The 23,935-nt window shown below is 36.2% G+C and overlaps 1 protein-coding gene across 2 annotated transcripts in view; it reads right to left on the reverse strand.

Annotated features, from left to right (window-relative positions):
* Positions 1-2,418: 2,418 nt before the first annotated feature.
* The window catches only part of LOC148951448 (uncharacterized), a 58,074-nt gene continuing 36,557 nt past the window's right edge, over positions 2,419-23,935 (reverse strand). Inside the window, exons 1-3 of one of the 2 annotated variants that reach the window (XM_089090282.1) lie at positions 21,804-21,877; positions 15,752-15,896; positions 2,419-2,784 (exon numbers count right to left, since the gene is read on the reverse strand). In XM_089090282.1, coding sequence (XP_088946408.1) covers positions 2,464-2,784; positions 15,752-15,880 — 450 coding nt within the window. In that variant the 5' untranslated portion in view covers positions 15,881-15,896; positions 21,804-21,877 and the 3' untranslated portion in view covers positions 2,419-2,463. Of the gene's footprint in view, positions 2,785-15,751; positions 15,897-21,803; positions 21,878-23,935 lie in introns of those variants that run through there. The other variant, XM_089090283.1, reaches the window with a different exon arrangement.

Below are 23,935 nucleotides of genomic sequence, written 5' to 3' on the forward strand. Positions count from 1 at the left end.
AACATCATCCACGGAAAGATTCTCCCGAGTAAACACCTCCTCCAGCCCCCCCCCCCACCAGAAAAAAATCCTTCCTGAAAATGTCTGTATATTTCCCAATAACCAATACAATATGTAAGCAATGGGCAAAGTTCATAAGTTGCAGCCCTTCCCGTGGGAACTATGGGGGATTAAGTCATCCTCAAAGACATATTTATTAGATTTTTGACTATTATGAACAAAATGACTATCTCAAAATTTTAGTTGGGTGACTTTTAGAAAAAAATGAGCGTCGGAGGGGGCCTAGTTGCCCTCCTTTTTTTTGGACACTTAAAAAGGACACTAGAACTTTTAATTTACGTTCCAATGAGCCCTCCTACGATATTCTAGGACCACTGGGTAAATACAATTACCCCTGGGGAAAAGAAAAAAAAACAACAAAAAAAAAAAAAAAACAAATAAACACGCATACGTGATCTTTCTTCTGGCAAAAAATGGAAAATTCCACATTTTTGTAGATAGGAGCTTGAAACCTCTACAGTAGGTTTCTCTGATACGCTGAATATGATTGTGTGATTTTCATTAAGGTTCTATAACTGTTAGGGGGTCTTTCCCCCTTTTTTCGAAAATCAGCCAAATTTTCTCAGGCTCGTAAATTTTGATGAAGATTAACCTTGATGAAACTTATATATTTGAAATCAAAATTAAAATCTGATTCTTTTGATGTATCTATTGGTATCAAAATTCCGTTTTTTAGAGTTTCGGTTACTATTGAGCCGGGTCGCTTCTTACTTACAGTTCGTTACCACGAACTGTTTGATAGAAGCACGCAAACATTTTCAATTTGTGTAATTAGAAGCATAACCTGGGCACGCGAGCCCTCCAGTATCTTCTGTAGTAGGTTTTATAAGAAAAGGTGGTATGATCGACTTTGTTTAAACTGAAATAACTCAAGGATGTTCAATATGTATGATTGGAAAAGCAGATTGGGCGGATGGCCACCTCAATGCCCTCTACCCAACCGTGACAACTTTTTAGCAAACATAGCAAACATTCCCTTTTTTGAAGAGGAATCAGGCAAGCTGTCTTAATCTTTATATTTCTCTGTTTTGCAAGACCAAGGGGGTTCCTTGGCCCCTCAAACACACCCAACCACATTCACTTTGTTTGAAGAATAGTCACACATCATCCCAGGAAATATTTTAGGGGACGTAATTTTTTCAGGGGTTTTGAAGCTACGTTCTGCAATGAATGAACACATGTATAAATAGCATTGTTTGAGACGGAATGGAATTCTCCCTAGTACTTTTTGAAACCTGAATATGATACTAAAAGCAGACAAAGGCTAATTTACAAATAAAATTATTAACAAGAACAAATACAGAATAATTTTTGTTCCTTTCAAATTTTAACACCAGTCTATGCTTACTAATCTATGTATTTAAGTCTTGGGCAAACGGCCACTCCAATGCCCCTAGCCTAATAATGGCTGCATTTTAGCAGAAACAAAGGTATTTTTCACATTGTTCGAACAGGAATCACAGAATGGTTTTAGATTTCTATATTTTTCCGTAGTGCAAGACCAAAGTGGGCGTTTGACCCCTCCAACAGCCCCCCCATATACCCCGTGCTTGAATAATAATCACACATCCCCCAAGAAATATCTTAGGAAATGTCTTATGGGAAAGGTGAACATTTGTGTAAAGAGCAGGGGTTAAGAGGGAATGGCAGTCCCCTTAATATTTCGTAAAAAAATTGGATATGATTTTAAAACCAAAGGCCAATTTGCAAACAAAATTAGGTACTTGGGCACTATATGGACCTTTACAAGGAAACCAGTCACGAAAAACCCGTTGTTGACGGGTTAATTCATGACGCCGCTATACAGATATGTAATTCTTAGCGTGGTTTTCAGTGCGTTTAGGATATTTAAACTGTTTGTTGGGGGGTTTAGGGAGGAGAAAAAGGTACCTAGGTTAGGTTAAGCTACGCATTTAATATATGCTATACTTTACCCCCCACCCCTAATGTGAAAATATATGGCCCAAATTTGTTTATAAACTATTATATATTCATCCTATTTCATTTTATTTCATTAGCATTAACCAAACTTGACTTTTTAGATAGGCCCCTATAATGCCCAAGTACCCAAAATTATAAACAAAAACAAATGTACGATAATTCTTGTTTATGTCAAATTTTTATCATCGTCCTTTACTTTCATTTGACAAAAAAAATTAATAAGGAATAAAGATATAAGTTTTCAATTCCTTATTAATTTATATAAATTTATTTGTACTTAATTTAATATCTATTATTTTATTATATATTTAGTGTGTACATAGGTCAGTTAGCAAAACACATAACACTTACAAATAAATTACTTGATTTTTGTTTAAAAAAAATACTTAATAAATGGAATACAGACAATAAAAGTGGCATAGTTACTAGGCTTTTATTCTTGATATAATGAAGATACATTTATTAATAGCTACTACGAGTTGATCGTTTTCGAAAGCATGATATAGGATTAAAGTAACATTGATAGAACCGAATCTGACGTTTCCCAGGAGGGTTGGCGAATTCTCCACGATCCACCCGGCTTGGAGTAAAAAATTTAGACTTTTTTAAAGTTTCATAGCTCTGTAATGGGTTTTCCTTGCTTGATTCTGGAGCCTCGTCATCGCTTAAAATGTGCTTTAAATACCGAATAAAGTCGATTCTCTCTGATCTAGAGCCAATTCTATTAATGATTGGTTGATATTTCGTTTCTGGTGTTGATCCTCCAAAAGTGTCGTAGCTAACCTGAAAAAAGAAGCAAGTGAAAATTCATAAAATAAAAAATGACAAATGATCTACCTGAACCCAGAAAGTAGATACCCTTTCTTCCATTTTAGGAGACGAGGCAAGTCTATATAGCATTTTTAAAGGGAGAGGCTAATGTATCAATAGACTTATTTCACCAGAAAAGGGTAATTTCCTTTCAAATTTTGCAAAATAGTCTAGTTTTCCTACCCTTTATAGTCTTATAAAATAGGCGTGCTATTAAGTTCCTACTTTTTTCCATTCCTGATGTTAACAGAATCTTTAAAGTGTTTCTACCCACAGGGTGGGTATGCTGAATTTTCTGTCTGAGATTGGTTCAAGTGAGCCAACCTCCTTGTGCAGCGCTGGCCCTAAAATTTACATTCATGTGTTTAGCCCCTTCCTGTCCCCTAAGAGAAGAATATTACAAAATATATCTCCTAACTTCTAATAGCTCTGAGTCCCCTTCTCCCCTAAGATTTACTCTTCCTTGTTTTTGTATGCACCAATTGTTTGAAGTTGTCTTTCGCGTAGCTTATTTCATTTTAAAGTGTTTACACCTTACTTTGAGATACATCCGAGATATCGAAACTCAATTTTTTATTTAATTTTGATGAAACTCCAGGTACTGTAGTTACTCAAACAGTAATCTGGGATATGTTGACACGTTTGTTCTTCCAAGGCTGACAATTAACAAGGTTAACTGAAAAATGTTACTCTTCTCAAACAGTTCCTGGTAACGAACTGTAAGTAAGGAGCGACCCGGCCCAATGGTAACCGAAACTCTAAAAAACGGAATTTTGATACCAATCGATACATCAAAAGAATCAGATTTTAATGCTGATTTCAAATATATAATTCAAATATATGATTTCAAATATATGTTTCATCAAGTTTAGTCTTACCCATCAAAAGTTACGCACCTGAGAACATTTAGCTGATTTTAGAAAAAAGGGGGAAAGACCCCTAGAAATTATAGAACCTTAATGAAAATCACTCCATCATATTTAGCGTATAAGAGAACCCTACTGTAGCGGTTTCAAGCACCTATCTACAAAAATGTGGAATTTTGCATTTTATGCCAGGAGAAAGATCACGGATGCGTGTTTATTTGTTGTTGTTTTTTTTTTTGTTTTTTTCCCCAGAGGTGATCGTATCAACCCAGTGGTCCTAAAATATCGTCGGAGGGCTCATTGGAACGTTAATTAAAAGTTATAGTGCCCTTTCTAAGTGACCAAAAAATAGAGGGCAACTAGGCCCCCTCCCACGCTCATTTTTTCCTCAAAGTCACCCGATCAAAATTTTGAGACATCCATTTTGTTTGGCATGGTCAAAAATATGATAACTATGTCTTTTAGAATGACTTAATCCCCCGAAGTCCCCAGAGGAAGGGCTGAAATTTGAGAACTATACCCAATGTTAACATATAGCATTGGTTATTGGGAAGTATACAGAGGTTTACAGGAGGGATTTTTTCTGGTTGGTGGGGGGGGGTCGGGGGTTATATGGGAGGATATTTCCATTAAAGGAAGTTTTCATTGGGAAAGGGACATTGCTATGAAGGGGGCGCCAGATTTCCCATCATTATTAAAGAAAAAGATCAGAAATTAAATATAAAAAAACAAGTTTTCAACTTAAAGTAAGGAGCAACATCAAAACTTAAAAGGAACAGAAAATATTACGTATATGATTGGGTTCACCCCCTACTCAATACCTCGCTCTTTAAGCCAAAGATTTTTTAGTACTTTCATAAGAGCTATTTATGCTAATTAACGGCCTTTGTAATTAAGGGGTCATTTTAAAAAAATTGGAACAAAATTCGAACTTTAGCGTAAAGAGCAAGGTATTGACTAGGGGGCGAACCCCCTAATATACGTATTAAAAATCTATGAATATAGAAGTTCGTTACGTAAGTTAATTCGTAAGTTACGTATATTTATTACTAATAAAAACGTTCGCAAATAGAATTAAACAAGCTTGAAGAAAGCCATTTAACAAAACAAAAGTAAAATTAATATGCAAATTTTGTTTTAATTATTCATGTATGTTGAGCCAAAATCAAAACCTGCAATAATTCAAAAATGTTCAGAAATTAAATAAAAAAAACAAGTTTTTTTAACTGAAAGTAAGGAAGGACGTTAAAACTTAAAACGAACAGAAATTATACTGTATATGAAAGGGGCTATCCCCTCCTCAACGCCCCACTCTTTACGCTAAAGTTTGACTTTCTCACAACTCTATTTTTCTTAAACAATAAAAAACTTTAGCGCAAGGGCGGATCCAGGATTTTTTTCGGGGGGGGGGGGGGTTACTAGTTTTTGACTTTTCCGGGGGAGGGGGGTTTACTAATTTTTGACTCAGTTTTCGACTTATTTTACTGATTTTTACCTAGGTTTTACTAATTTTCGACTTATTTTCGACTCGGTTAAAAATTTCGGGGGGGGGGGGTGTTCAAACCGGGTGACCCCCCCCCTGGATACGGCCTTGCTTTAGCGTAAAGAGTGAGGCGTTTAGGAGGGGATAGCCCCTTTCATATACGGAATAATTTCTGTTCGTTTTAAGTTTTAACGTCGTACCTTACTTTCAGTTAAAAAAACTTTTTTTTTTTTATTTAATAATAAACAAGGCTGGGATGGATTAATGAATTGTCGAAATACTTTCACATAAATGTAAAATTTTTATTTTTATTCCTGGTTAGAAAATGTCTAGTCTGTATACCTCAAATTCTCCCATTCCTTCTTTCAAAACAATGCCCATTTTTAAGGAAAGATAGTCAAATGACGCCAAAATAAATTGGTAGAGAAAAATTCACGGAAATGACTAGGCCAAAAGAGAAATTGAAAAAATATCATAGGCAGCACGCTAGCGCTGCCTAAGTAAAGAACGATGTGGGCACAATGTGTTTTTTTTTTCTCCATACCTGGGCACTTCGTATCGAAGGAGTAATCGTAGAAACTTCAAAAAGGCTCATTCGATTGGAAATTGGAGTGGCTAGTGCCCTTTTTAATAGTCGAAAGTGATTGGAGGGCAACTAGCTCACCCACACCCGTCATTCCCCCAAACACATCCAATCAAAATTTTGAGATAGCTATTTTGTTCAGCGTAGTTGATTTCCAGATAGAAAATATGTTTTTGAGGAGGACACACCCTCACAACCCTCGGGGCAAGGGTTTTAAGTTATGCCCTGAGGGCATATAGGAACGATGTTGCCACAATGTACTATTTATTATTTTTTTTTTCCTTTAGAGCAGGGCACCTCATATGGAAGGGCTCGTCGTAGAAACTTCAAAAGAGGCTCATTCGATTGGAAATGGAGAATTCTAGTGCCCTTTTTAATAGTCTAAAGTGATTGGAGGGCAACTAGCCCCCCCCACGCCCATAACTTCCCCAAACACATGCAATCAAAATTTTTAGATAGCCATTTCGTTCACCGTTCTTGATTTTCCGGTAAAAAACATGTTTTTGAGGAGGACAATCCCCCAAATCCCTCAGGGCAAGGGTTTTAAGTTATGCCCATATAAGGTTTTTAAACCTTATATGTGTTGTCGTAGAAAGTGTTGTCGCAGAAACTTCAAAAAAAGCTCATTCAATTGGAAATTCAAAAGGCTAGTGACCTTTTCAATAGTCGGAAGTGATTGGAGGGCAACTAGCCCCCCCCCACAGCCATCATTTTCCCAAACACATCCAATCAAAATTTTGAGACAGCAATTTTGTTCAGCGTAGTTGATTTCCAAATAGAAAATATGTTTTTGAGGACGACACTCCCCCCACACCCTCAGGACAAGGATTACAAGTTATGCCCTGGGGGCATATAAGGTTTTTACTGAAATCTTTGTCGTAGAAAGTTGAAAAAGGGCTCATTCGATTTGAAATTCAAAGGGCTTAGTACCCTGTTTAATAGTCGAAAGTGATTTGAGGGCAGCTAACCCCCCTCTCACGCCCACCTTTTCCACAAACACATCCAATCAAAATTTTAGATAGCCATTTTATTCAACGTAGTTGAAAGTTTTGGAAATTAGGTCTTTAAGGATGACAACCCTTCCCCCCACAGCCCTCAGAGCAAGGCTTGTATGTTATGGCCTATGGGCATATAAAGTTTTGAAAGCGTTGTCGTAGAAACTTCAAAAGGGCTCATTCAATTGGAAATTGAAAGGGCTAGTGCCTTTTTAATAGTTGAAAGTGATTGGATAGCAACTAACACACCTCTCACGCCCACCATTTTCCCAAACACCTCGAATTAAAATTTTGAGATATCCGTTTTGTTCAATGTATTTGAAAGTTCTGGAAATTAGGTATGTTAGAATGATAACCCCCTCAGAGCCCTCAGTGCAAGGGTTGTAAGTTATGCCCTGGGGCATATAAAGTTTTTATTGAAAGTGCTGTCGTAGAAACTTCAAAAGGGCTCATTCAAATGGAAATTGAAAGGGCTAGTGGCGTTTTCAATAGTTGAAAGTGATTGAATAGCGACTAACGCCCCTCTCAAGCCCACCATTTTCCAAAACACATCCAATCAAAATTTTGAGGTATCCATTTTATTCAACGTAGTTTAACGTTCTGGAAATTAGGTCTTTTAGGATGATAACCCCAACAGAGCCCTCAGTGCAAGGGTTGTAAGTTATACCCTGGGGGCATATAAGGTTTATATAAAAAGTTTTCTTCATAAATTATAGGCAGCGCGATCGCGCTGCCTATGTAAAGAACGGGGACACTCGAAAACGAGACAAGAAACGGGGACTAAGTAAAGAGGAGGACACTCCCCCATAAGTCTCAGAGCAAGCGTTTTAAGTTATGCCCATGGGGCATATAAGAACGATGTTGGCACAATGTATTATTTAAAAATTTTTCCTTTAGAGCAGAGCACTTCGTATCGAAGAAGTTGTCGTAGAAACTTAAAAAAGCGCTCAGTCAATTGGAAATTAGAGTGGCTTGTGCCCTTTTTTATAGTCAAAAGTGATTGGATGGCAACTATGCCCCCCCCCACGCCCATACTTCTCCGAAACGCATCCAATAAAAACTTTTAGATAGCCATTTTGTTCAGAGTAGTTGATTTCCAGAACAAAAAATATGTTTTTTAGGAGGACACTCCCCCACAACCCTCAGGGCAAAGGTTGTAGGCTATGCCCTGGGGGCATATAAGGTTTTTATAGAAAGCGTTGTCGTAGAAACTTCAAAAAGGGCTCATTCGATTGGAAATTCAAAGGCTAGTGCTCTTTTTAATAGTCGAAAGTGATTAGAGCGCAACTAGCCCCCCTCTCACGCCCACCTTTTCCCCAAACACATCCAATCAAAATTTTGAGATAGCCATTTTGTTCAACGTAGTTTAAACTTCTAGAAATTAGGTCTTTGAGGATGACACCCCTCACAGACCTCAGGACAAGGATTGTAAGTTATGCCCTGGGGCATATACAGTTTTTATAGAAAGCGTTGTCGTAAAAACTTCAAAAAGGGCAAAACACATCCCCAAACACATCCAATCAAAATTTGGAAATAGACATTTTGTTTCACGCAGTTAAAGTTCAGGAAATTATACCCTTCAGCAGGACACTCCTCTCACAGTCTTCAAAGCAAGGGTTATAAGTTATGGCCTGGGGGCATTTAAGTTTTTATTGAAATGTTTATCGTAGAAACTTGAAAAAGAGTTCATTCGATTGGAAATTCAAAGGTCCAGTGCTCTTTTTAATAGTCGAAAGTGATTAGAAGGCAACTAGCCCCCTCTCTCGCCCATCTTTTCCTCAAACACATCCAATCAAAATTTGTAGATAGCCATTTTGTTCAGTCTTGTTGATTTCCAGATAGAAATTATACAAATGAATGTGCATTGCCAGTTTAATATACATATACTAATATTTAGTAATCAAAATCTTAATATTATTTGATTTTTTAAAGTTATAAACGTAAAAACATTAATTTTTTTCAGTAAAGTGCAAATTATGATCTGGCCTTGAGAAAGTATAGGGGTTTTGACCCCAACTTATGTTAATTTCTGCTCGTTTAGAGTTTGACTCGGTTATTTATTGTAATTTCTGTTCGTTTTGGGTTTCATTTATTTATCGATGCTGATTTGTGGTAGTTTCACGCTTGGTAGATTATTTGATTTTATTTTTGCTCATTTTTGTTTAATGGAGTTCTTTACTTTTCTTTGAAAAACTTATTTTGTGTAAAAAGTTTTTTTAATTAATTATAGTAAAAATCGAAGTGGGTATAATGTATTATTTTTTGTTGTATTTGTTGTTTAGACCAGGGCACTTCGTATCGAAGGAGTTGTCGTGGAAACTTCGAAAAGGGCTCATTTGACTGAAAATAGAAAGGGCTGATGCCCTTTTTAATAGTCGAAAGTGATTTGAGGGCAACTAATCCCCCTTCCACTCCCACCCTCCCACGCCAACCCTCTCATTTCTGCTCTTAAAATTTAACCAAATCAAGATAGCGTAAGTGTATCCAAGCTATCAAAGAAAGTAAACAGATTTTTTTGCGAATGGTATCAAGTTTTCCATTTCAGGTCAACTAGAGGAGGTATGAAACTAAATTAAACAGTACTATTTGTGTCCAGATTTTTAAAAGAGTGTATGCTGTTAAAAATTGCTGACAATTTTTCTGCAGCATACAAATAGCAGGCCAAACTATAAAGTCTTTAAAAACAAAAAGATTAAAAGTATTATTTTCTTTTTCCCTGAAAAGACTATGTCAATATAAAAAAAAAACAGAAATTAATTAAACAAACTTTTTCCGCAAAATAGGTTTTTCAAAGAAAAGTAAAGAACTCCATTAAACAAAAAATGAGCAAAATAAAATCAAATAATCTACCAAGCGTGAAACTACCACAAATCAGCATCGATACATAAATGAAACCCAAAACGAACAGAAATTCCAATAATTAACCGAGTCAAACTCAAAGCGAGCAGAAATTAACATAAGTTTGACGCAAATCCCCTATGCCTTCCCAAGGCCTGAACAAAATTTGCACTTTACTGAAAAAACATAAATGTTTTTACTTTTATAACTTTAATAAATCAAATAATATTAACATTTTGATTACTAAATATCAGTATGTGTATATTAAACTGACAATGCACATTCATTTGCAGAGATTGCATCGGAGCCAAGGATGAATGATCAGACGAAGGGGACTAATCTTCACAAAATCAAAATAAAATCTTAGAATGCAATAACTTTACTAGGTTTTCACTAAATTTTATTAGGTATAATTGATTTTGTTAGATTCAGCTATTTTGCTATGTTTACTAAGTGTGCTTGCTTTTTAATAGAACTAGAACAATTTCACAAGGGTGGCAGCCATGGCGTCGTTAACTGTGGCACTATTTCGTTTAAGATGCATCCCACTACCATGTCTTTATTTCAAATAAAAAAAACAAGTTTTTTAAACTGAAAGTAAGGAGCGACATTAAAACTTAAAACGAACAGAAATTATTCCGTATATGAAAGGGGCTGTCCCCTCCTCAACGCCTCGCTCTTTACGCTAAAGTTTTTTATTGTTTTAAAAAATAAACTTGTGAGACAGAGTCAAACTTTAGCGTAAAGAGCGAGGCATTGAGGAGGGGACAGCCCCTTTCGTATACGGAATAATTTCTGTTCGTTTTAAATTTTAATGTCGCTCCTTACTTTCAGTTTAAAAAACATGTTTTTTTTTATTTAATTTCTGATAGTTTTTTAGTTAATGCAGCTTTTATTTGTATAAAAAATTTACTTTTCTTTTGCTAAATGGATGTCTTTACAAATTAACTTACGTAACTAACTTCAATATTCGTATATTTTTCTTCTGGCAAAAAATACAAAGTTGCAGATTTTTGCAGATATGAGCTTGAAACCTATGTAATAGGGTTTTCTGATACGCTGAATCTGACGGTGTGATTTTCATTAAAATTCTTTCACTTGTAGGGGAAGTTACCCCCCTCTTTAAAAAATCGAGTAAATTTTCTCAGGCTCGTAGCCTTTGATGAGTAATACTAAACATAATAAAATTTATATATTTAGAATCAGCATTATAAACACATTCTTTTGATACATTTATTGACATGAAAATTCTGTTTTTAAAAGTTTGGATTGCTATTGAGCCGTATCGCTTGTTTTTTTATTGTTTTTTTTTATTACGTATATGTTGTTACGTATATGAGGAGGTTCTCCCTTAGTCAATACCACGCTCTTTACGTTAAAAGTTAAAAAAAAATTTGATTCACAAACCCCTGAGTCACAAAGGCCGTTTAATTAGAATAGATAGCTCTTTTGAAAGCACTAAAAAAAACTGTAGAATAAAGAGCGAGGTATTAACTTGGGGGAGAGCCCCCTCACATACGTTATAATTTCTGTTCGTTTTAAGTTCTAATATTCCTTCTTACATTTCAGTTGAAAAAACTTGTTTGTTTTTTTTAATTTCTGATCGTTTTTTAAATAATGCTTGGAAATCCGGCGCCCCCTTCATAGAAATGTCCCTTACCCCAAAGAAACATCCTCTACGGAAATTTTCTCCAGAGTAACCCCAACCTCTAGCCCCCCCCCCCCCCTCCAGAAAAAATCCTTCCTGAAAATGGTTGTTTACTTCCCAATAACCAATAAATAATGCTGGCAAGTCCGGCGCCCCCTTCATGGCAATTTCCCTTCCCCCATGAAAACTTCCTTCATGGACAGATCCTCCAACATAACCCCCGACCCCCCCATACCACCCACAATCACAAAAAAAACCACCAGAAAAATTCTTTATACATAAGAATAAACAAGACTATATTTTAACTTTGTGTAAATTTCATAACTTTTAGCCCTCCCTCTGGGTACTTCGGGGGATTAAGTCATCCTAAAAGACATATTTATCATATTTTCGACCATGTTGAACAAAATGGCTATCTCAAAATTTTGATCGGGTGACTTTGGGGAAAAAATAAGCGTTGGAGGGGGCCTAGTTGCCCTCCATTTTTTTGGTCACTGAAAAAGGGAACTAAAACTTTTAATTTCCGCTCCAATGAGCCCTACGACGATATTCTAGGACCACTGGGTCGATACGATCACCCTTGGGGGAAACAAAACCAAATAAACACGCATCCGTGATCTTTCTTCGGGCAAAAAATGGAAAATTCCACATTTTTGTAGACAGAAGCTTGAAACCTCTACAGTAGGGTTCTCTGATGCGCTGAATCTGATGGTGTGATTTTCATTAAGGTTCTATAACGTTTAGAGGGTCTTTCCCCCTTTTTTTGAAAATCAGCCAAATTTTCTCAGGCGCGTAACTTTTGATGGGTAGCACTAAACTTGATGAAAGTTATATATTTGAAATCAGCATTGAAATCTGATTCTTTTGATATATCTATTGGTATCAAAAACCCGTTTTCTAGAGTTTCGGTTACCATTGAGCCAGGTCGCTCCTTACTTTACCACGAACTGTTTGATATATCTGAATTTGGCATAGATAAAGAGACACTGATGTTCCAAGATTTCATCTTCCCTACTGAGCGGGAAATTGAGGTGTTGAGAAATAGATAAGGAAATTGCAGGAAATTAGGAATTTGGGCCTCAATTGAGCGAGATTGAATGAGACATTAGTTCGTCTTTTCTTTCACCTTGGGATTTTGGTTATTAATACTAACATAGTTATATAAATACTAATTTATAAACAATTTACTAGCCAAGCGTTTTGAATTTTCAACATTCTTAGTTGATTTTAGCACCAAACATGCAGTAAAGAAGTGGATTCTTTAATTGATTGGAGCGTGGTTGGAAAAGTTTAGGCTTATTAGTGCAGCACCATCCTGTTCCAAATATGTCCTGATAAAATATGTTCAGAGTTTTTATATATTTTATATCTGTCTTATAGATTATATATCTGTCTATAATATTATATATATATATATATATATATATATATATATATATATATATATATATATATATATATATATATATATATATATATATATATATATATATATATATATATATATATATATATATATATATATATATATATATATATATTAAGTTCTAATATATATTAGAACTGGTATAACCTGTCTATTGCATCAATATTATATTATATATCTGTCTTTGGCTTAGATAAAGAGACGCTGTTGTTTCAAACTCCAATGGTCCCTAATTTCAAATGCTTGCATTAAACCTTCATTCAGATCGGTGATTCATAAAAGCTACTTTTGGAAGTTACCGGCATAAGATCAAGAAACATTAAGTAAATTGTAAGACTACAGTGGTGTTGTCTTCTTGAGTACATCCAAAGATCATTTTTCTTTTGTATTATATATATTTGAGCACTGAAAACGGCTTGGAAGAATTGAAATATCTGCTGTGTTTTCTTTATTTAATGGATGGAAAACCTCTTAGTTTTCGTTTCTTGATATTTTTCGTTCTTCATTTTTTTTTCGTGCATGATGGTACTTTGGAAGTGCGAGTATTGCCTCAAAACATAAAACTTAACTCAATCTTTGTCGTCATTTAAAAAATTGCAAGACGTACTAGTTAAGGCTACATTATTTTGCGCCAAATTATACAAACTATTTATTGTTTCATATGTACCTGGTAGGGAAAATAAGTCGATTGTATGTCTATCACCAACGGATTGTCGCATACACACTTAAATAATAATTTCCGAATTAGATCATTCCGTTTCAATCTTATTTACAATCGTTTCAGAAACATTTCTATGAAGACATTGTCTAATCCTAAAATATAACGGAAAAAAAACGTACGACCCAAATAGCACATTGATACAGCCCCTCATCTCTGATGAAGAACAAGTCTTGCAATTTTTAGTTCACTCTCTTGCAGTCTTGCCTACAGTTTCACTCTTTGTGAAAAGGAAGAAATCCTGGGACAATGAAAATATTAAGTCTGCTAGCATCTGGGCTGCTAAAATCAAGGCATAAAATATCTTAGTTATCGTCTCCTCGGCTGTAGTTACTCTCCTACCAAATTTCCAGTGAACGTAGACGCATTAGTTGATGTGGACAGGGTGCCCATATTTTATGGATGACTCCAAAAATTCCTCCAGTCTCTTCCCTTGGTTGAAAATACTTATCTTATAAGTTTAGAACAGATTTGAAGCTAGAGAAGGAAAATAGGTCGTTAAAAATCATCATTCTCGTGTCCACATGGCCCAGGGTTCCTACCCTATAAATTTCAACTATTCTACTTCCCCCTCATTAATATAGGTTTAAAATACTTGCATGATTCATTGAAAAAAAAAACAACACACAACATGCCTTCCGTTCTACTAAAACTTTACATTGAACTTGGGCAGGGAATTACAAGAAACAACGACAGGGTTGTTGAAGGGTGTAGAATGTCTAGCTTTCGGCTAAACAGTTGATAAGGAGAGAGGGAGGGGCCCTGGACTCATTTTATACCTCAAATCATGTAGATTGAAAATCATTGCGTTTTTTCGATTGAAATATGGTGTAACACCCCTTATTTTCCACCAATAAATTGGAGATAGCAAGGGAAGAGGTTTCGAAAGGGCCACGGACTGACTTCGGTCCTCTAGTGGTTGGGATTAAAAATTCTTATCTGATTCTGGTTAAAAGAAGATGCAAAATACACAGCGTCGTTCTAAATAGCCGGTGGGGCATCGGAGCGCTCTCCAGAGGGACAGGCCCCCTATTTTGTTTTACAATCCCACAGAGTGTAAATCCTTAGTGATTCCGTTTGTACAGCGTGTAAAATGTCCACCTTTTGCTAAAAGTGGGCTGTGGCAGGAGTAGGGTGACATTCGAAGGAATCTCCTTCCAATATTACCTTTCTCCTTCCTCCATTCGAAGGGATGTTTGAGAAGGTACTGGACAGCTTTGGTGCCTGTGTCTTAGAGATTGAGGATGTTTGAGAAACTCCTTTTTGTGAGACTGGGACGGGCCATCGGCACACTTTGGCTTTTCGATCATATAAGTTAAAATCCGTGCTTGATTCTAATTCTTGAGGTGTAATAGTCTATCTATTTGACAGAGTTGGGATAGGAGGGTAACTGGAGAGTTGTTTGAATAAGGGGCAATGGAGCAAGGGGCAAGCTAGGTCTGGAACTCTTTAGGAGCAAAGGTCTAGAAATTTTCGAAGTGTAGTATATTATGAATAATTTTTTTCTAAAAAATATAACGAAATACACATTTATCAGCTCAAGAAGGAGTACTGATCTGGGTTATATAGAAAAATTTTATCTCACTTGGTTCAAAAATTGATTTTTTATTTCTCTTTGACAACTTTCAAATATTACTACTAAAAAAGGAGCAGAGGGAATCACTCTACATTTAATTTTAATATTGCCTTTAGTAGGCTAATTTGAAACTGTATCTTTAGCTTAACTCCTAATGGCAAAAGTAAAATCACAAACTCAATTATATCTTAAACAGAAATAGCTTGTAAAAGTAGATAGCAGCAGTTTTGGTACCCTTGGGAAAATGTTCCTTTCATGGATCTCTAATTTTTTTCTATCTGTTATTTTAAGAAAATATTTTTGTAATAGGGCAAGGGACAACAGTTAAAATTTTGGTCAGGGGCTTCCTCCTAGATTTTTTGCCCCTCCTCAAAATTTTGAAGACCCCTCTCATTTTTAGTTAACATTGAAATATATCTTCTTTGGTACTTTCAATGGAGAAAATTGAAAAACGACAAGATTGTCCCTGCTAGATTTTAAAAAAAATATATTTTGCCCCCTCCCAAAGTTTTTGTGAGTCAGCCCCACTAGCAGGGGAACTACCACACATATTAAGTAGCTTACTTTTAATCTGAATCCAACTTCAATCTGTAATTGCCTTCTGTTTGTTTGCTTGCTTGAACGAACCTTTCCACTTAAATGCGAAAACACGGCTCGAAAAACGAAAGCTTAGCAGAATAACTACAGGTAATCTTCTCTGACATGACTAAAAATTTGACTTTTATCTCGCATACTGTTCTGCGGATGGCAAGACATGCAGAAGGAGAATTTTGGAAAAAAAAAAAAAAATAAATAAAAATAACTAACGTAGTTCAAGTAGGGGTTTTCTGAATCCACGTGAGTGCCAAATTGCCTATTGATTCGCAAATGTGGCGTTTGACTGAAACAGTTGGCTAAAGAGATGATCATTAAAAGCGTAGTTATTAGAACACCCATCGTGCAGGCGTATAACCTATAAGAAACATAGCAATAACATTCAAAGCACTGCTAACATACTCTAAAGATTATTGTTTTAGATAATGCGGACTTACTCAAAACTATGGGGTTCCATTGCCCTTAAGTAACCCCCTCCCTAGTAGTAACTCTTGGTTGATGCAGCTACGATAATAATTTTTTACATGTACTGGCGTCACAGGTTGTGCTCATGAATATTCGCACCTACTGAAACATTACACAGTTTTTCTTTGTACACAGTTAGACGTCGAAAAGACGTCTTTTTCATAAAGAATTTTTTCCTTGCGCCTCTGGGTAGTAGTTATCTTCATGCGTCACTGCTGATTCAGATATAGGATGTTTTTATGCTACTACTATTACTAACAACTCACCGCAGCACCAAGCCGCCTGAGGCCAACACAGATACGAACGCTCCTCCTCCATCCCAGTCCATTAAAAGCCTCCGTCCTTAAATCTTCCCATGAAGTTCCCATTTCCTTTAAATCGTTCTTTATGACGTCCTCCCAACCCAGACGAGGACGACAGGTTTTCTGTTTAGCCCTAGACTGTTGGCCGAAAAGAACAATGTTCGGCAATATGTCATCCTTCCTCCGCACAACGTGGCCTAGCCACCTCAACCTTTCTTTCATTATAGCCCTCGAGAGCGGTATTGAACCACATTTTTTCGTACACCTTCGGCAACTTCAAATATTATTTTTCTAAAATTATTCCAACCATCCTCCACATTGCCTAATTTTAAACCCTCAAGTTTAGTATTCAGCTGTTCCTGGAAAGTTTCTCTCAAATTCTCGTCCTGGAGTCTACCAACATCATAATCTCCCGGGAGGTAGTTACCCTTCTGAAATTTGAGCTTCAAATTAACCCTTGACACTATTAGATGGTGATCTTTACTTTTAACATCAATAACAGCACTCCTTTGTACCCTAGTATCCTGTATTGATCCTGCCAGTCTTCGGTTTACTATAACATAATCAACAAGGTTTGCTGTCTTACCATCACGTAAATACCATGTTAACTTGTTAGCCCTTTTATGACCAAACACCGTGTTGGTTATAACTAGATTGTTATACCTACAAAATTTCAAAATTCTGTGTCCATTACTGTTTTCTTTTCCTACATCAAATTTACCTAGGCTAGGATACCATCTATACCTATTTCTATCGACATGGGCGATAAAATCTCCTAGTAAAAACATCATATTTTTACCTGGGACTCTTTCTAATTGCTCCTGTAACTGTAAGTAAAATTCATCTGAGTCACTAGTATCTCCGTCAGTCAGTTCTACTGGGGCATATACTACTATAACTGATACCCTGAACTTTTTAGTCATAAAATGGGCCATTAGTATTCTATTATTAATACCTTTCCAGCCTAAACAAGACTTAGCAGCTTCGTTGTTCATCATCAGCCCTACTCCCTGTCTATGTACCCCATCCTTCCTGCCTGAGCAAACAAATTCTAAATCACCTAATTTCTGGCTTCCTACCCATGGGATATGAGTTTCTTCAACTCCTAATAAGTCCAGTTCGAATCATCTGAATTCGTCAGTCAAAATTTCGATACGATGGCCATTATTTAACATTCTAACATTCCAAGTTCCAATTGTTATGCTCTTTAAATCTTTGAAATTATTTTGGTCTCAGGAAAAGCAATGATCCCGGATACCAGTTGAGGATGGGGATCACATATCTTCTCAAGTCTAGACCGAAGTGCTTAAGCCGGCTTAGAACCGGACAGAAAGTAGTTCCTGGGACCTCCGTGAATTGAGGTTTGTGCAATCCTGGGCAGATATCAACAAGAGTCGAAATCCTGCACAGACAATATCAAGCCTATTACCTCCGACTCATTATATATTCATGCCTACAAATATTATGCTACTACGGGGATGCAGCCCATAGTAGATAAATTAGCTAGGAAGAGGTTTTTCAGCCCGAAGACGCCCTTCAAAACATACCAAGCCCAGAAGAATTGTCCATTGATCAGAATCCCGTGCGAATGCTTTGTCGTTTATCCATAATATAATCCTTCAATCCCCGGAAAACATAAAGTTTACTTGTGGTACTCTCATTCTCTTGATTCCTTTAAACTCCCACAACCTTGGTTCCTTTGGAAAAACACATAGAAAGATTTTTGTTGGAGAAAAATAGTTGATTGTAAAATTTCCTAAATTTTGTAGTTTTAAATTGGAAATTTAATGGAGTGTTTTTTTTTATGATTTCACGTTGGTTCTTTATGTTGCAGTGAGATTCTTTCTTGGTATAGGTCATGTGGAGATCGGTTGTCTTCGTGTCAGCATTCGCGTGAGCAGTACTTCTTACTTTTTTGCCTAGACCTAGTTCAGTAGCCTGCAAATGATTAATATGTAGTGTTAATTTTTTTTCCAGTTAGTGGGCCTCTGGGCCCTTTGAGATTTTTTGGATTGTAGAGATTTTTATATTTATTGAATGAAAGAACTTGAACTTGACAAATATTGTGACTCAAAACTTTTCATTCTTTTTACTGGCTCAAAATGTGATACAGCAACAGGAGGCAACTACACCAACACGTAAAAAAGGTAGGCTATTTGGCTTTCTGTTCCGACATACACTTTAGGAATAATGTGATTGGCTAGAAAAAAAACGTGACGGTTGGCATCATAAAAATCAACCAATGGAATTAAAGCATACTTTTTATCATAGACTTCAAGGCCGTATCCAGGGGGAGGGTTAGGGGTTTGACCCCCCCACCCAAATGTTTTTCTAAGTCGTAAAAATGTAACAAAAAGGCGTATAAAATTTGTTGCTGCGTTTTTAAAGTTTTTTAATCCCCTCCCCCTGAAAAAATATCTCTTTCCCCCGAACAAAATCCTGGATACAGCCCTGATAGAAATACAGGAAAATACTTGAAATGCATAAAAAATATTGTGCTTGCGTAATTCGGGTTTGATTTGCAACTGAGACATACGGCTAATTTGAATAAATCCTTTTTTTGAAAGCTTTTAATCCTTGCTTTACATTATTTTACAGATTTTAACCTTTTACTTTACGTTATTTTGTTTTGAATTTAGTACTAGCATAAACAGTGATGTAAAAATTGCTAGCCAGGTTGAATTTTAGTGTAGGGTTGGCAGTCATGTGTGGTAGTAGGAATTGTCATATGATCTCTTCAATTCTTAATGTATCACGTCTTAATCTTTCAAAACCAAATACAAAATATAATGAAAAAAAAAATATAATTTTGTTCTTTGAAAAATATAATTTTAGCGGCGAAAAGTATTACAGAAATTGGTATACGTAACAATATGAGAATAATCGTTTAATTGTGCAGTTAATTTAGTGTTTCAAAGTAAATGTAAGAATTAAGAAAATATTCATTAGATTTCTTCACTAACTTTTTCTTTAGTCAAGTAAAGTTTAAAATCAATACATAGACTTCAGTTTTCTTGAAGCGTTTGTAAGGAAAGTACCTTAATCCATCTCACATGTGTTTGCCAAACCATGGATGAGTACATCCCATAAAAGCTTGTGTTCCGAGTTCAAATTTAAGGATGTTTACTTAAGGATTTGGCCCGTACTTGGATTTCATGGATAGACCCAAAATATCATTTTGGGTCTTTTAAGCCAAAAAGTGTATTATGTTTTTTTTTATGTATTTAAGTAATACAGGCTCAATTATAGACAATATACTTGGTCATCCAAAAGATACTAAATCATGGCCGACAATGTTTACTCAAAAGACTATGAAATATAATCCTGGGAGCTGCGAAGAGTGCTGAACACTAATGAGCCAAAGTAGAAACTTTAAGCCATCTAAATTTGGGGAAGAAACATTTTGGAATTTTCCCCTTTGATGTAAATAATATGATAGTATCTCCATGTATACAGCGTACAACTGGAATCAACACTTGCTAAAACCACTACGCTACGAAAACAGAAGTCGATCGTATGTATAAAAGAAAGTAGAAAATTCATGGCTGATGTATTAACCTCCCCCAAGAGCCAAAAACGCAGAGTCGTAAAAATCAAACATTTATTTTTGCTAGGAAGAATCAACGGCTGCTTTTCTTTATATAAATGGAGATGACAACATGTCGTTTGACTTATTTATTGGTTTTCAAAGCAGACTGAAATTAGAAATTTTCTATCCAGATTTTAGATGTCTTTGGATCCTAAACTAGAAAGCTGCTACTCTTGGTTTAGATTCCAAAAGCACTGCCCTGTGTACCGAACTCAGTACAGTTCTACCATCAGATGACGTAACTGCCAAATTCACTTTTCTTTATAATTGATTATATATGGTGGAATTTAAATCACATATTGTTTTGTAAGCCCTTATTTCCTTGATTTAGTAAGTTCAAAATACAAAGTTCAAAGGAGTATACGGCGGCAAAGTTTTAATCTGCTCTTTTCTTGAAAACTAATTACAAATGCAAGTTGGGATAATCCCATATCCTATAAGTTGTTTCTTGGCTCTCTTTAACAAAGGTAAAAAGTTTAGAACAGTTGATGAAATTACCAGTAAATGTCAAAATAGTTCTTGGGAATCGTTAAATAGGCTTTGGTTAATACAGTCTTCTTAGAACACAGTTCAAAGAAATTATTTATGTATTCTGAGCGATAAGGAATTAATTTCCATTGACAATTGAAACGTTTGTTGATGCAACAAGAATCTGAATTCAAAGCATGCTGATGAAAAACGATTTAATTCAAAGGACTTGTTCGAATAGTTAATGCTTAACGGTCTCAATTCATACAAGGAAGTATTAGAAAACAAGATAAATTATTCTGTTCCTATAGTTTTTTATTTATTAAACGGGGTAGTATGAAAAAAGAACTGCAGGTTGAAAATATACTTTTATGATCTTAAAATGTCCTTAGAAAACATAAATAGATGCATTTTTGAATTTTACTTCTTTTTATTTTCTTTTTCTATGACAAAATTTACAGAGTCGCAAGTTTTTACCGACTGTTCCAAATGCGGTATCTGCAATATCTCATGTGTGGCTTGGGGTGTCGGATTGAAGCTTTTAGTGAGTTTTAGGGATAGGGTTAACACCGGTTCAATGCCACTTTCAAAATCACGTTTTTGGGTCAAAATGGAAGTTATTTGTGAGGATCATGGCATGATTGAAATACAGGTAGGAATTTAGTCTTGAGTTTTTGGGGGTACAACCAGCATCAAATCATTCAGATTCAATATAGACCTACACTGCTTATCTGTCCTTTTAAGAACAGCTTTGTAAAAGGTCTTAGGTCAAAACTTCAGATAAGACTTTGAGACGTGACAGTGACGATATATCGTACATTGTTTTTATAATCACAGTCTTGTTGCTTGGAGGAGCTTTTCCTCCTGCTTTTCACTCCAATATACACAAATTTTGTTTAGATTTTTTTTAAATAAAAATGTATCTTTTTCCTTATTTATTTCTTTCCTTTTATTATTATGAGTTTAAATATTTAGATTTCATTTTGGTACATTTGAAATATCATTTCATACCTCAGAGGTCATCAACCCGATTTATTCTTTCATATTTTGTTAAATAAGTTGAAATAGAGAGAATCTGTTGAATGTGTTATAAACTGAACTTCCAAAACCCCCTCTCATCGCTAGAAAAACAGAAAGGGCTTGAGAAATAGAAAAATTTATACCAAACCCCAAGAAATGTCAAGGACAATTAGTAAAATGGATCCATAAACGAAAAATAGTAAGGGTAGTTAATGGCTAAGAACATAGCTTTGCAAAGGCGCCATTTTGAATGTCCACAAAACAAACGATGTAATTCAAAAATTTTTTGTAGATAATCCGCTGAAACCACTATGGTCGAGATGCTGTAGAGTGGCTGTATATGAATTTACAAGTTTTTTTTATTAAGAAGTCAGGGTACTAATGTCAGTACGCTAAATCAAGAGTTTTAAGATACACGTACCTTTATACACGCTAAGAACATAAAATATTTAGAAGAAGTTTATTGTTTCCACTGAATGTACTAACTGATTAAGAAAAAAAGAAAAAGCAAATGTATAGTATTTTGAAATCTGATGTTGTAGCAGGTGCAAACTGAGTAATTAAAAAAAGTGCGGGAGAAAAAAGTTCAATAAGCGGGAAGAATGAAACATAAGGGAATGTTGCGGTCAGGGATATTCTCTTCTTTCGTAATTCATCAGTAGTTCATCCAGCATTTGACTCGAAAGGTGAACAATCAGAGAAAGAAAGAAGCATTCTTTTGAAGCTTTTGAGCATTTTGCTTTATCTTATTTAATGCCTTTAATAGATTTTAAAAAAAATAAGCTTTTTCAAATGAAAGTAAGAAGCAACATTAAAACTTAAACGAACTGAAATTAATACGTTTATGAGGGCGCTTCCCCCTCCCCAACACCTCACTCTTCAAGCTAAAGAATTTACTACTTTTAAAAAAACTTCTTATTGATCTAATTAAACGACCCCTGTGTTTCAGAAGTCGTCCTTAAAGAGTTGGGACAAAATTCAAGCTTTAGCCTAAAGAGTAAGGTAATGAGGAGAGTGCAATCCCTCTTCTATATGTAACAATTTCTGGGTGTCCGGCGTTTACCACCTCCCCCTGGAAAACGCCCCAGGAAAATACCCCCCTAAAAATACCCCCAGAAAATCTCCCTTCCCCCGCGGAAAACATGCCCCTACGGATAATACCCCCTGCAGAACACCCCCGCTCCTGAGGAAAATACCCCCCAGATAATTCCCCGTCCCCCCGGAAAATACCCCTCCCATGGAAAATATCACCCAGAAAATACCCACCCCCCGTGGAAAACACGCCCCCACAGATAATACTTCCTAGAAAATACCCCCACTCCTGAAAAAATACCACCAGAAAATGCCCTTTCCCCTGAAAAATACCCCTCCCATGGAAAATACCCCCCCCCTGGAAAATAGCCCCCAGAAAACATACACTCACCAACCCCCCCCCCCCCCCGTGGAAAATTCCCCCAGAAAATACCTCCCAGAGGAAAATACTCTCCGCAGAAAATCTTCACTCAGAACCCCCCCCCCCCACTGCTGGTTGGTCTAAAATCCCATTCGACTTAAAGAAAAATGACTTAAAATCTCAGTTTATGAGCTAATGAGCACCCTCCGAAGCTTTTGCGACCACGAGGTGGAAATGTGGATGAGGTAGGGCCGTCCCCCTCCTATACGTAAAAAACTCTGCTCATTTCGAGGTTTTATGTTACTCTTTAATTTCTTAATAACAGCGTAGACCAGAAATATTCCCGGGAATCATAAGGGAGTAGATAGGGAGTAAACGCCTAGAACCAATGTCTGGTAGTTTTAAATTTTAATGTTGCTTCTTACTTTCTGTTGAAAAAACGTGATTTTAAAACTTAATTTCTTATCGTTTTTTTAAATGATACTTGGAAATCTGGCACCTCCATAGATAGATCCCCTCTCTCCCCAGAAAGATCCTTTAGAAAATTCAATCCCGGTGATAATTTACCCCGGACAATCATAGGCAGCGCACTAGCACTGCCTAAGTAAAGAACGATGTGGGCACAATGTGTTGTTTTTTTCTCCATACCCGGGCACTTCGTATCGAAGGAGTTGACGTGGAAAGTTCGGAAAGGGCTCACTCGATTGCAAATTGAAGTGGCTAGTGCCCTTTTTAATAGTCGAAAGTGATTGGAGGGCAACTAACCCCCCCCCCCCAAGCCAATAATTCCCCCAAACACATCAAATCAAAATTTTGAGAAAGCCATTTTGTTCAGCGTAGTTGATTTCTAGACAGAAAATATCTTTTTGAGGAGGACACTCTCCAACAAACCTCTGGGCAAGGGTTTTAAGTTGTGCCCTGGGGGCATATAATGTTTTTATAGAAGGCGTTGTCGTAGAAACTTCAAAAAAGGCTCATTCGATTGGAAATTCAAGGGGCTAGTGCCCTTTTTAATCGCCGAAAGTGATTGGAAGGCAACTAGCCCCCCCCCCCACACGCCCATCATTCCTCCAAACACTTGCAATCAAAATTTTGAGATAGCCATTTTCTTCAGCGTAGTTGGTTTCCAGATAGAAAATATCTTTTTGAGGAGGACACTC

Source organism: Artemia sp. Qi Xiang Cuo, chromosome 6, assembly GCF_049724085.1.
Source record: "Artemia sp. Qi Xiang Cuo chromosome 6, ASM4972408v1, whole genome shotgun sequence".
In the NCBI taxonomy this organism is placed as follows: domain Eukaryota; kingdom Metazoa; phylum Arthropoda; class Branchiopoda; order Anostraca; family Artemiidae; genus Artemia; species Artemia sp. Qi Xiang Cuo.